The sequence below is a fragment of the Bos mutus genome, chromosome 14 (assembly GCF_027580195.1).
Source record: "Bos mutus isolate GX-2022 chromosome 14, NWIPB_WYAK_1.1, whole genome shotgun sequence".
Lineage (NCBI taxonomy): Eukaryota > Metazoa > Chordata > Mammalia > Artiodactyla > Bovidae > Bos > Bos mutus.
In genome coordinates this window covers 51293240-51308230 of record NC_091630.1, presented here as the reverse complement: position 1 = coordinate 51308230, position 14991 = coordinate 51293240, and the positions used below count along the sequence as shown (strand labels likewise).

The 14991-nt window shown below is 34.9% G+C and overlaps 1 protein-coding gene across 3 annotated transcripts in view; it reads right to left on the bottom strand.

The window, feature by feature from the left end:
• Window positions 1-585: 585 nt before the first annotated feature.
• MYBL1 (MYB proto-oncogene like 1) overlaps window positions 586-14991 on the bottom strand; it is a 37165-nt gene continuing 22759 nt past the window's right edge. Inside the window, exons 9-16 of one of the 3 annotated variants that reach the window (XM_005892938.3) lie at window positions 14042-14275; window positions 12444-12812; window positions 9935-10077; window positions 9403-9517; window positions 5285-5401; window positions 5091-5195; window positions 4468-4647; window positions 586-3212 (exon numbers count right to left, since the gene is read on the bottom strand). In XM_005892938.3, the coding sequence (XP_005893000.1) occupies window positions 3084-3212; window positions 4468-4647; window positions 5091-5195; window positions 5285-5401; window positions 9403-9517; window positions 9935-10077; window positions 12444-12812; window positions 14042-14275 (1392 nt within the window). In that variant the 3' untranslated portion in view covers window positions 586-3083. The remainder of the gene's footprint in view (window positions 3213-4467; window positions 4648-5090; window positions 5196-5284; window positions 5402-9402; window positions 9518-9934; window positions 10078-12443; window positions 12813-14041; window positions 14276-14991) is intronic. The other 2 variants (XR_011466776.1, XM_005892939.3) reach the window with 2 other exon arrangements.

Here is a 14991-nt window from a genome sequence, read left to right as displayed (position 1 = left end):
GGTAAAATCTGGATGGTGACATTGCCTAAGGTGATATAATACTGCACAAACCTGTCTGGGTGACCGGTCGGCCATGCCTAGGTGACACCCTGATGTCACAGAACAATTTCTTGATACTTCTGGAGAATGGAGAGCAGAGTGGTAAGTGCAATAATCTAAGTCAGAGATGAAGTAATGGAATTAGAGCTGAGCCTTTCAGTGGGCTAAGATTTTAAAACAGATTTCAACGTGGAAGGTTAGAGAGAGGCACAAGGTTTCTCAGTGAGTGATCGAAGGGAAAGTAACACCACTAAGAGAACAAAGGAGGCGCAGGTTCAAGCTGGAGAAAAAGAGAACATCCTACATTTAAGGTGTTGACAGAAGAGTCACATGGAAATCTCTAAAGGCAGTTGAAAATATGGCTCTAAATGAGGCTCAAGAATTGGAAATGTATTTTCATTTCTTGAGTAAAGAGGTCAAGTTGTGTTAACAGATGAAATCACCTGAAAGGAGAAAAATGGTTTAAGCACAGAATATTGGGTTAAGTCCTTCAAGGGTCAGTCAATACAAAATCTGAGTGGAATAAGCAATGCCATGACAGCTTGTACACAGATGCTTTATTTTGGATGTTAACAGTCAACATTGTATGCAAGATTCTCTTACAATGGAAAGTTTTTTCCCATACATCAAAAAACTCAATTTAGTCAGGGTAATGGCTGTATTAATGCGAAAACCTTACAACAAAATGCAGTATTATATGTGTAGTCAGTTTCCATGCAAGTATGGCTGCTACATGTTATGTCTGGCATTTTTAACATACTGAAAGAAATTCAAATTGAACACAACAGTATAAAAGGTGATTTAAGATGCCTGACATGTTTAAGATTAAAAAATCTTCTTGCAAAAAGCAACAAAGCAGTTAACTGGAGGATTCAACCAATACCAACCGAAATACGTACTATGTCCAAAAATCCCAAGCTTATCTGCAATATATTACATGTGGGATAATTTAATGCTCAAAAAAAACTATGCTTTAAAAAAATATAGCTCTTCCAAGATATTATACTTTGGTAATTGGAGACTATGTACATCCAAACCAGCCAAGGGCTACATTAAAAAAAAAGAAAAGATAAAAGGGAACCATTATGTGCTATTAGTTCAAGGTAACTGAAATTGAAATGATCCAGTATGATTTTGCTACAATCATTGGTTTTACAAAGTGAAATTTCTGTGAGAAGTTCATTAATTAGGAAGCAATCAACATACTTAACAAACATGCTAGGAAGATTCAAATTGGTTCATCTATTTGTTATCAACAAGGCATAATCTTAGTACCACACATTTTCTTCACTTCTCACTACATATAATATGCAAAAATGAGCAAGTAGATTTAAATAGCTTAAAATCCTTTTAGGTCTACTGTTCAAAAGCTAGGCATTAAAATACTTCATATTTCCATTTCCATCAACAGAGAATCTTAAGCTGTTTTTGTTTTAAGGCAGAGCATTTTGGTATTTGCAAGAATTTGCCTGGTAATGGTTGATTCCATTAAGTTAACTTGAGAACTTGCCATCATCATACTTTTTATGTTTTCACACAGTGCAAGTGGTGGTCGCTCTTTCCTTCTCTCATAGCAGCAAGCCGACTCTGCTATTTTCTATAGCAGCATACTTCAGGAGTGGAGAGGGAGAGAGTGTGTCAATTACAAATAATTACAACTACAGTGTACAATTCTATTTACCTGTCAGTGTTTAAGTTGACAGCATACCATTATATGTTTCAAAAAATTACATAAAATCTCTACACAAAAGCAAATAAAGACATTCTTTCAAGAAGAAATAAAGTAAGTGCAAACACCTAAAACAGGCAACTGAAGCAACTGTTGTAACCTGTAGAGAAACACAAAACATTTATAAAAGGACAAATATTTTTATAAATAAAAGATAATGTTCTCTACTTCTTAAACATTGAGTAAATATAATAAACTTCTAAGTGCAGACTGTTTTTAGGGACCAAAGTACCATATTATTTTTTTAAACAAAATGCAAAAATTTCAAACAAATATACAAATCACCAGATTAATTTATATGACCCCCCATATAATTTAAAAAGAAAATATTAAATTATTATTTAGTACATTTTTAGAACTACTTTATAACCAACATGATTTAAAGGACATAGTGCAATATTTAGGTAGATGTGACATACAGTATAGATACTGAATTCTTTGCAGCTATAACTTACTACTGTTTCATATTAAAAGTCAAAATTGTTCTTTACTATGTTATCTGTAATAACAGGAAACAACATTGGCTTCTAGACACCCTGTATAGGTTTAAATATCTACATTTAAGCTTTAAAAATGAAAATAAATTATAAAAACAGATTTCTTTCCAATTTACAAAGTTTTCCTGCTCCTACATACTGTACAATACATTCAACAAAACTCTCAGCTCTTCTGAGATTTATGGAGAAAATACTGACTCTTTACCAATAAGGAAAAAACATTTTTGCAATGCCTTTTGTTTTGAGGACTACGCTCAAATAAATACATTTAACACTGTAGTTAATTTTACTATTTTTTTAAAAATACCAAAAATTAGTAGTGCAACTTTTATTCTTTTAAATGCCTTCCCACTGTGTTTCTCTGTAAATGGTAGCCTAAGTAAATCAGCAGATAGGCAAAAGTACTTCATAAGGCCATGTGTGCTTTCTGTATAGAGACTAATTTCAGAAATCACACATACTCATAAGACCTATCTATAACAAAACTGCAGCATCAGGAGAGTAGCAACATATATCTTCTGAAGAAAAGATGTGAGAATTTACTTTCAGAATATCCTTGAACATTCTAATATGATTTCCCCATCTTGTTCTTTAAAAACAATTTTTAAAAATCTCATGTCTTAAAAAAATAAATTATGAAATTGCCTACTCCTTACTTAAGTGCCTAGCTTTCTGGTTGCCCAATATGACAAAGGATACAAACCGTTTTAGGGCTGTTTTAAAACTTTAAAAACAATCAACAAAAAAATTTCATTGCAGCTTAACTTAGTATAGAATCTAGTAAGGGAGTGGGGGCATTTCATCAATCTTAGTAACAATCACAGTATGAGAGCTCTTGAAGTGCTGCCTGTAGCTGTATAAGTACTCAAATATCTTCTTGCTTGTTCAGTCATGATAAGTTGGTCTTCTGTTTTCCCGTAAACCACTGTTTCCCATTCACAAGTTGACTAGGAAGGAAATATTAATAGTGATGTGAAAACCGCTAAGAAAACTATCCATTCTACTTCACAATTAAGACTTTAAAAAAATCAATTAATTGATTGGATATTTGATAAGTAATTACTATAAAATGTTTTTGACAATGGCATTGTGATTCTTTTTAAATAACAATGTTTCAAAATCATATACTGTTTATGATCAATTGTTAGTCAATGTTTTCGCCATATACAGGCCTGTGAAGGAAGTTTAAAGTTCTATTTCCACAACTGCCCCTCAAATCAACTCTGGTTTATTTTTAAATTGGAGTATATAGTTGCTTTACAAAATCAGTCTGAGCACAGAAATGTCAATCTTTACTGCTTCAAAGTTTTGCAAAAGATATAAAGAGGATATAATGTCAAAAAATGAACCGAGAATGCTTTATGTCTTGCAAATTAGGAAAAATAACACAAAGTCAAGTTTACATTTGTTTTCCTCTATTATCAAGGTTACTACTGTATAGGTATGACCTCCTATGTAATAAATTTTCCTGATAAGTTCTGTGTTAAACACTGGTAAATCAGATCACTTAAATGAATTCAGAGATTGTGCTGCACGGCTCTGTGAAGAGCAGCGGCTCAATAAGGAGAGGAGGCGCCACACGTCTGACTGCCAGAGATGTTTTCAAGGAATGCTTGAATGTCAGGAACGCTAGTCCTGCGGTCATTGTAGCGTAAAGAAGATAACTTTTTCCTCAGTGACCTCTCAAATTCTCTAGGTTAAATTCTTAAGTACAGTAAAAAAATTTCCAGCTTTCATTTGCAGCGACATAATGGCTGCACAGTATCTGAAAAAAACCATTTTATTTTACACTATGAGCCAGAAAGTTCACTGGAAACCATTATATCAACAAAATCAAGTTGAAACTGCTTCCAACCACTTACCCTTTAAAAGTTGTAATTCAGGCTACAATTATTTATTACAGAAGAAGAGGTGCCAGAAATAGATTTAGGAATTTTTAGTTTAAGAATGAAATGGTGCTTAAGAAATCACCAGGAGAGTCCCCAGTTATAATTCCAGGTGTTTACTTTATATGTGCCCTGATGAGTGAGTCTCTCAGAAACCCAAATCTAGTTTGAGTGACAAAACAATGGTGAATGTCTAGTTACTGGTATAGTCAATTTTGAATTTAAAAGAAAAAGTATGATTTGTGATCAGTAGGTCCAACGTGATAACTGAATACACAACAACAAAAGTCACTGAAAGAAATTTATAAATTCATACCTGAAGATTCTTTTCCAATGTGACAACTTTGGAAGTGTTAGGGTTTGGTTTCTTTTTATTAAGTGTATATGTTTTGTTGGTTGAATTTATATCTTGTTTTTCAGGAGTCAAGTTGCACCTATTGTCATGTATTTCCAATAATGGTATCATTAATAAAGATGTTGTAAATATATTTTCTGACTAAGAGAAAAAAGAAAGAGGAAAATAAAATAACTAATTCAAAAATGGAGACAAACAGAAGGACTATGGAGTAAGTGGTAGTGGAAATCCTGTGCATGTCCCTCCAAGAAAGCTTTCGCTCCGATGAAATTTCTAGCAATGTAGCAAAAATAAATATTTAAGAGGTGAACCAAAGATAAATACTGAAATTTCAAGCTTTGAGGACTACCACTCTTTGACATCATATGTAAGAGAGCTAACTTCTCTCAAAACAAAACAAATATAAAAAGCAAGGATGTGAATGAAATATTCTCTACAGTTAACTGTTTCTCTCTGAATTAGGCTGAACACCACCAATGGAAACCCTCTATGATCTCTAATGAATTAACCACACAATGAGTAAAGCACAAGAACCACTAGAGCTTAAAGCAACCATCTTAATATAAGGAAAATCCTTTACAAACCTGCAAGTCTGAAAGGTCTTCATTTAACAGTTGAGTACCTGGTTCTTCTTTTTCCCAATTATCTAAGATTAGTGATTTTCTGACCTTCTTGACAGAAGCAGTACGCTAGAATGAATAATTTACAATAGGGACATTATGGCCAAGTCACTGGAACATGATAAAGACTTTTATCAACAACAATACTAAAAGATCACCTCTTGCTTGCAGCTTTTGTAAGCAGGTTCATCTTCCTCTTTGAGGAATATGTCTGTTCCAGTTTCTTCTTTTAAAACTTCTCGAATATCTTCTTCCAAGAAGGCAAGTGGCTGTGACTAAATTATTTTTAAAAGGAGTTTTAAAAAGCCTTTTATAGCACTTCCTTTTTTCTCCCCATATATAAAAACCCAACTTTTATACTTTTTCATTATTGGCATAATTTTCTCCTAGCCCCTAAAGATATAAGTTGAATAAATTAACTAATCCATTGAATGGCAAAAATAATATTGCACATTGCAAGCACTGAATGAAGTGTGCCACTTCCTTCATGGCAAAGCACTAAATCAAAGTCTTCCTTTGGGGGAACCCATATTACTTCCTATTTTCATATTCCCTATTTTTCACCTATAAGAATGCAATATAGGCATATAAAAATGCAATAATATTTTGAGACTATTTCATCATTCAGCCCACATTCAAGTTAGTTTTTTTTTTTTTTGTATTCTCCCTTCCCACACTCCAGTACACACATAGACAGCCACAGACACACATGCACACACATGCTTCCTGAACACTGTGACTCAGCTCTAAGCTTAAGTCTAGGTGTGGAGAGATGTTTGTCTTACCACTACATGAATTATGTAGGAATTATGTGAGTATTTGAGTATGTGAGTAAAAGCAGGAATTATGTGAGTATTTCTGTGTGTTGCTCTAAGAGCTCTTGTTTCAAGGATTATGTTTCACAGAGAACCCAGGTTATGTGTTCTTAAAAAGGAATCTGGAATCTGTTCTTTCGCCTATAAGAATGCAATATAGGCGATATTACTTTCCTATTTTTACATAAAAATAGGAAACAGAATAAATTTGGACGACAGTAGCTCTCCTTATCCTATTTTTATTGTAGTTATTATACAGTGTGTAATTACTAGTTTGCATGTTTGTCTTACCACTACATGTGTAAGCTGTTTAAGAGCTTTTTCTTCTGTATATATCTCTCCACACCTAGCCTTAAGCTCAGAGCTGAGTCACAGTGTTCAGGAAGCACGTGTGTGTGCATGTGTGTCTGTGGCTGTCTATGTGTGTACTGGAGTGTGGGAAGGGAGAATACAAAAAAACAAACAAACAAACTTGAATGTGGGCTGAATGATGAAATAGTCTCAAAATATTATTCATTTATCTTTCTATCAAGTAACTACAGAAAGTCACTCAGTCATGTCTAACTCTCTGAGACCCCATGGACTATACAGTCCATAGAATTCTCCAGGCAAGAATACTAGAGTGGGTAGCTGTTCCCTTCTCCAGGGGATGTTCCCAACCCAGGGATCAAACCCAAGTCTCCAGCATTGCAGGCAGATTCTTTACCATCTGAGCCACCAGGGAAGCCCTCAAATAACTAAGCACACTATATAACTCAGAAAAAAATGTAAATTATATTAAGACCTACCATAGGTCTTAAGATCTACCATAACCAAGACCTGTTTAAAAAAAAAAGTAATCAAAGCTCCACTAAACCAAAGAACAAACTGGCAGCATGTAATGACCAGCAGCTTACGTTCCCAGTCAACAAAGTTAGAGAGAATAGCATCCATACATAAACGAGATTTCACAGTACTTACAAAAACTTTAAAATGGAAACAGAATGTTTCAAGTGTTCTCATGTATAGCCTGAGACATGCAGGAATTATGTGAGTATTTCTGTGTGTTTCTCTAAGAGCTCTTGTTTTAAGGATTATGCTTCACAAAGAACACAGGTTATGTGTTCTTAAAAAGGAATCTGGAATCTGTTCTTTCGCCTATAAGAATGCAAGTGCCCTAAGATGTGGTGCATATATAATGGAATACTACTCAGCCATTAAAAAAGAAAGGAAGAAAACATCGTATACAGAACACTGATGGACTTAAGAGATTATCATACTAAATCAAGTCAGACAGAGAAAGGCAAATACCGTCTGATATCACTTCCATATGGAATCTAAAATATGACACAAGTGAACTTATGTATGAATCAGAAACAGACTCACAGACAAAGATAACAGACCTGTGGTTGCCATGGAGGAAGAGGGGTTGGAGATGCAAAGACTGGGAATCTGAGGTTGGCAGATGCAAACTATTATATATAGAACGGATAAAAAACACGGTATAGCACATGGAACTATAATATTATTCAATATCCTGTAATAAACCATAATGGAAAAGAATGTGTATATATATGTAACTAAATCACTTTGCTGTACATCAGAAACTAACTTGACATTGTAAATCGACTATACTTCAGTTAAAAAAAGAATACAAGTGTCCTAGAAAGCCAAAGTCTAAGAAGTACATCTGATTCAAGTAAGATACATAAGAAAGCTGAATGGTTAGCACACAGCAGGTGTTCAGTAAACAACTGGAGGAATGAAAAGTCAGCTTGCTGCAAATGAGCCTGCAGATATTTTAGAAATTTTACTTACAAAATCTATACTTTCCTTTTATCTTAAATTTTTTATGAAAATGACCTATTTTGGCAATAGATAAATTCTTCCCAAACATGAACAAACTGATAGGGATTTTAGATACCTGAAACCTAATTTCTTGTGCATTATTATTAAAATAACACTTTTTATTCAAAGTATCTGTTGGCGAAATGACTCTGAGGAACTGTTAGAATTTTTCAAATGTTTTCAAATTATTGCTTATTTTTAGAATTCTCAATTAGGCCACACACCCTTATAAAGGCAGGAACCACACCTGACATGTTTAACATTACATCCCCAAAAGACTAGCCCAGCAGCTGGCACCCATGAGGCACTCAGTCAGTATTTGTCAAATTCATGATTTTTTTTTAAAATGAGTAACAAAATGCTGAAACAAACTAGTTAAATCAACTAGGTAAGTCCATACAATGGAACAGTACAAAAACATTAAAAGTTATGAGATAAATGCAAGGTAATTTATTTACATGAATGCAATTTATAAATTTTAAAAGGTTACCAAAAAGTACATAATGTGATCCCACTATTATTATGTATATGCATAAAAACTAAGAAGTTTAGAGAATGCTAATTTTTTTTTTCTTATGGCAGTATATGGAGCTAAGTGGCAGAAGACTTGATCAATCCTACTACGTACCCTCTAAAAGAGTATTTCAAAATAAGGAAAAGACTAGAACATTTGAGTGCGATACATGCTTTTTCTTTTTTTTCTTTTTTCTTTTTTGATACATGCTTTTTCATAGAAAACTGATTAGATCAAGTAAACCAGAATTTATTAACTGATTTACATAACTAAAGTACCCTAGAAATGACCGTTTTAAAAATCATATTTTATTTCTAATGTACCTAATTTGTCAGAAATCTGCCTAGAATCAGAATGCTCATGGCTCACCTAAGGTACTTCAACATTGACAATATATATATGAAAGTACAGATAACACTTGCCACCTCTATTCACATACTACTACTGTTACCCATCATTATTAAAGTAATAATAGCAGCAACTAAGCACATACTACTTGAATCTTAATACCAGCCCCTTTATTTCTATTACCTACCTTCATAAATAACCTGCTGGGGTGTTTTGTAATATCCACTGAATAGAAGAGGAAACTGAGCCTTAAAGAGGTATCGTGATCAGTTTCATAAATATTACTAGGAATGTGCTTATGTAATTTTGTTGTTGTTTAAATCCTTGTGTCTGACTCCTTGTGACCCCATGGACTATGTAGCCCACCAGGCTCCTCTGTCCATGGGATTTCCCAAGCAAGAATACTGGTGTAGGTTGCCATTTCCTTCTCCGGTGCTTATGTATATCAAAATATTAAAATTATTTTATTATACTGTAGGTAACTGCTACTGAAACTACTAAAGGTAGGTTTTAGTATTAAGAAATGAGTTCTACTGACACTTGATTTGCTTTCTCTGGATGACATAAAGAAAGTGTGAATTCAAAACAAGCCAAGCAAGGGTTTATTTACAAGGAAAAAGATTAACACAAATTCAAACTTATAGGAGGTAAGTCGTTTTAATCCAGTTCATTGAACATCTTTTTTAAATGTTAAAAATCAAGGATAAAAATATCAAAATTTTTGTCTTATTAAAATTAGGAACATTTTTAAAAATAAAAGGAGTATACACACCACAATTTTAAGAGGTCCATATTTTTTCTCCTGAGCAGCAAGCGCATTCTTAAAAGGAGTAGGAGTCCTTGGTGTGGTACCCAATATAGATCTTCTAATAGTAGGTGTTCTAAACCTGTCCAATCATTCAGATATTTGTATTATAGTCAAAATTTGATTTCATGTAAGTTAAGGAAGACAAAGCCATCATAAAAGCACACACTGAATTTTTCTTGTATATATACATGCTTTAAATATTCCAAGACTTTTAAAATTTGCCTGCTTAAACTATTCTTATTCCAATCATCTTAAAACAGAAAAAAGATTGATGTAGAAATAAGTACTAAAAATGTTATTTGCTTAAGATCAAACTTCTATACTACCTTTAGCTGATTTCTAGTCTCCTAGGGATAAAATTCAAGGTTATGATTTTTTTAAATTCTAAATCTCATATGAAAAGGATTATGATAATATATATAAATGGACAAAAAGTTAATCTACTTTTGAAACTGCTTCCAATTTTCTTCAACACAATTATTTAGTATCTACTTACCCTACATTTTCCTTTTGATCTTTGGGGGTTGTTTCCTTATGAAGAGGAGTTGTAATGAGAACCTTCTGCCCACAAATAGGGGTTGATGTGAATGAAGGATTTTCTATATTAATTTGTTCATTTCCAGGACATGTGTTGAAAAACTAAAAAAGAGAGTGTAGAGACAATTTCTAAAATGTCAAAATCCTACACAAATATGAAACTGATTAAATTTTCAAGTTATTTCTCCACTCCTTTCAGGAAAAGATACCAATAATAATATATTTACATTCCACTCAATAAAAATAAAGTTCCAAGAGGGCAGGAAATTTTATTTTGTTCATTGCTGCCTCCCCAGCTCTTAGAACAGTTGTTTAACACCTAACAGGTATTCCAAAAATAGCCATTTAACAAAAATCCAAAAGTAACAAAACACAGTAAAAAATTTCCAAACAGTGTATCTTATCAAATGAGAATCTATAGAAGCCATAACTAGCTGCTTTGCTAAAGGTAAGTTTTGTACAATGGTATAACTGAAAAAAAGTTTTATGATTTTATTAATAAATGATCTTAAATGCTCCTTTCTATAAGAACATATAGAATTCAGAGTAAGTTTGTGCTGTGCTGTGCTTAGTCGCTCAGTTGTGTTCGACTCTTTGCGACCCCATGGACTATAGCCTGCCAGGCTCCTCTGTCCATGGGGATTCTCCAGGTAAGAATACTAGAGTGGGTTGCCATGCCCTCCTCCAGGGGATCTTCCCAACTCAGGGATCAAAACCAGGTGTCCCCAGGCAGATGAGCAGGCAGATGCTTTACTGTCTGAGCCACCAGGAAAGCCCAAGAATACTGGAGTGGGTAGCTTATCCCTTCTCCAGAGGATCTTCCCGACCCAGGAATTGGACTGGGATCTCCTGCATTGCAGGCAGACTCTTTACTAGCTGAGCTACCAGGGAAGCCCCAGAATAAGTTTAACTAATAAGAAATACAGCTGTGTGGCAAATGTGCCTATTTAGAACACAGTTCAGAAGCTTTGAGCAGCCAAAACTGGTATCATAGAGTCCATTTTCCAAATGACACAATTTACACATTGGATTTTAACTTACATACAATTGTGAAATACTAATTTTTTTTGGAACCAACAGATTAGAAGCAATCATAAGAAAAAGTAGAAACTGCTTTAAGGCTACTTATAACTGAAATGAGTTCTAGCTCTATCACTTCTGATGCCTGCAAGTCACAGTATAAAATCCAAGCTCTTTGCTATGGAATATACATTCTTTATGGGCTTCCCAGGTGGCTCCAGTCGTAAAGAACCCACCTGCCAATGCAGGGGATGCAGAAGACTTGGGTTCAATCCTTGGGTTGGGAAGATCCCCTGGGGGAGGAAATGGCAACCCACTTCAGTATTCTTGCCTGGAGAATCCCATCGACAGAGCAGCCTGGTATACTACAGTCCACGGGGCACAGAGTCAGACACAACTGAAGTGACTTAGCACACCTCAGCACATCACATGGTCTTTATAATCATGCCTCAGCTTCTCAGCCACTTTTCATCTTAGAATTTACTCAACAAAAATTGCAGGTATGCAAAACTCCAAAAACAAAACTGCTAGTATGCTCAACCCAGGTTCACTTTCCTCAGGACACTTTGTAACTTCTGAGGGTGCACTGGGGGTGGGTGGTAAATTTTCAGAGAAAACAGTGGCTGTGTAGTTACTGCCAGATATTCATCTTCCCAGCATCAAAATATACCTCCAATAATATCCCAACAGCCTCCAAGTTTACTTGGCCATTAAACTTCCTTCTTCTTCCATAAAACTTTTTCACCTCTGTCAATATACTTTAAGCAAATACCAGCTTCATCTCTTTCTTACTGATCTTGGACAAATTGCTTAACTTCTGAATTTCATTCTAACTACCTCCAGAGGTTTTTTTGAAAGAGCATTAACTAAGATACTATAAGAAAAGCATTTAGCATACAGCCTGGAATATGGTGTTCATTAAGACAGACAGTATTATAAAATCAAAGAAACAGTTTGCCCCCATATAAGTATCTGCTGCTTAAAGATATAACTACAGGAGAAAGCAGGTTAATTCCTGACATCCCTAGATGACCTTCTGACACATGAAATTCTTCTAAGAAGCAGTTGTCTAGGAATATATACCTGGTACTTCTTGAATAGTCAGTCAGGAAACTGGCTCTCTGTCTCAGTTCTGCCATTAGATAACTGTGGGCAAGGCATTTTTCCTTTCTGGGCCTACTTCCTGATGAGTTCTACAAACACGTGGAACTACGTATCTAAGACATCCCTTTCAGCTCTAAACACTGTAAGATAAAATGCAACTACTTCACTTCCCGGGATGCTTTTCTGATTTATCCCAGCTCAGCACTCTCCTATATACATCTGATTACAGTATACATTTTTATGTGTTACTAAAGCAATGAACTAAATGCTAGTATGGATATCCAAGATCTAATTCAATCGAGCTCATCAACAGTTGAAAACATGAACAAAAATGACACGACTACCTGTGAAGGAGAAAATGGTAGTGTTTTCACCGGTGTGTGCTTTAGTGCTGTGTGACCACCGTCGTTGAATGAGCTGTCGCCAAGCTCGCTGCCCGGGGACTGGCCCACTCGCATTCTTCTCTTCTTTCTGAGGATGGTTGGTGGAGTGCTAAACTTAGCCACACTTGGGGAGGTCAAAGGAACAGCCTCGCCGTCTGCCCCATTACAACCGTTTCTTTTCCCTTCGAGTACAAGACTGACGTTAAACTGACATTCCATGGCACCTTCGTTGTGCTGAATTCGCATTAGTTTAACTGGGGTGGACTTGACAGGCGAAGCAGCAGCATCAGAAAGATCGAAGCTAGTAACATCACTCCATGCTACAGGATCCTGCAACAGATTAAATTCTTAACTAAAATTATTAATATTATAACCTGGTTACGTCTAGTCTTGAACATAGGATGATGATTTCCAGAGTTAATTAACTACCCATTTTTATCCATAGAAATAGGCTTTCCTTGGTTCCTCTTTTTTTTTAAGCAAGACCATCTGAGAGGAACAGATTATGGTTTTACTACAACTCCAATTTGGAACATTTCAAAATAACACTTCATCTAATTCAGTAGCTGAAGCTTATTACCAAACTACTTCAAATGAAAGGAACAAATTACATTATTTTCATAAAACAGTATAGTTTGTCATAAAATTCCACATTCTATTCTATCAGAAAACTTTACTCTCTATTCTACATCTACATAATCATTTGGTAATATGTATGGCTTCCCTGGTGGCTCAGATGGTAAAGAATTTGTCTGAAATGCAGGAGACCTGGGTCAGATCCCCGGGTCAGAAAGATACCCTGGAGAACGAAACGGCAACCCACTCCAGTATTCTTGCATGGAGAATCCCATGGACAGAGGAGCCTAGAGGGTTACAGGCCATGGGGTCGCAAAGAGTCAGAGACGACTAAGTGACTGACACACACACACACACACAAACACATATGGAGTATCTTCAAAGTGGTCACACACTGTGATTCAAAAATTCAATTTAACCTAAGGACATAATCATGGTTTTGCACAAAGCTTTTTACACATATTCTTTAATTTGTAATACTGAAAGAACAACACCAGATAAATATCCAATAATAACAGTACGTTTGGTAAATAAAATTTGCTACATTTATATGATAGAATACCATCAAACCATTTATATTCAAGTTTAAAAACAAGTTAAGAGAACAGGGACATGATCACGGTATAATGTGGGAAAAAAATTCACAAGCATTAGTGCACATCTGAGTTTAAAAATACATGCATGCGTATGTTTTATATGTATAGAACAGAGCCTGAAAGGAAATACATCAAATTAACTCTAGATTTATGGAGGGTTTTCATTTTCTTCTTTAATTTTCTCTACTTTCCAACTATCTCAACTTGTATAATAAATACATACATATATTTTTTTGCCAAAAACCACTGCAAAATATCAGAACAGAATTAACCATTAACAAGGTAATGTGCAACATAAAATTGGTGAGTATCCATTAAACTGTTTCTGAATATGAAACCACATATCTAAAATTGAGCTTTTTGATAATTTCACAATTTCAAACTTACAGATTCAATAAGTTCCAGAGTTTCTGCAAATTCTGGGATGGTCTGTAGAGAGGACAGCACAGCGTTTGCCTCCACGGCCAGGAACTTTGTAGGTGAGTTCTGCTGAGCAGACACAGTCTGATTTTCATCCATACTATAAAACTCACTAGCGTGCTCCTCGAGGCTATTTAGAGTATTAGACATGCTGTCATCCATGAGGAAACTACCAGGCCAGCTAGAAAAGCTTCCAGGTTGCTGAAAATACAGAAGAAATCTGAACATTACTTTTCATTCCCAACCTAAGCAAAAATGTGGATTTTTAAGTATGAATTTTTCTAGGACAATATACTTTGCAACATTTCAGCTAAAAATATAGTAGCAAATATACCATCTTTCCTTAAAATTGACCCCAAATTTTTTAAAATTAAACCTCATGTTGACTATATTTCTTTTGTCTAACTCACATTTTTTTTTTAAACCTATAAAGTCATGGTGAGATAAAACTAGTATATATATACTACAAAATGAGGTCCAAACTCCTAGAATCTGACTTTTCTCTACCTTTCAAACTTCATCTCCCAACACAAGCCCTCTTCCCAGGGAATACGGAATACCCAACTGTAGCACCTGCAGTTTCTGCTGAGTTTCGGTCTTTTACGCTAGAAAAAGGGAGCATTCTCTTTATCTAGAAGGCTCAACCTACTGACCAGGAAAAATTCCTATTCCTCATTGAAGATACAGTTCAAATACTGGAAGTACTCCATCCTATTATACACTATTAACTGTTTATAATAATGTCCAAGTTCATCTCTTTTGCTAATATATATTCACCGCCTGTCTTTCAAGACTAAGCTCAAATAGGAATTCTTCCAGGGAACCCTTCTGACTACCTAAATCTCAATCTTCTATGAACTCCCATAAAACTGTGTGACTTATTTTATCACACTGTTTCCCCACTGCAAAGTAAATCC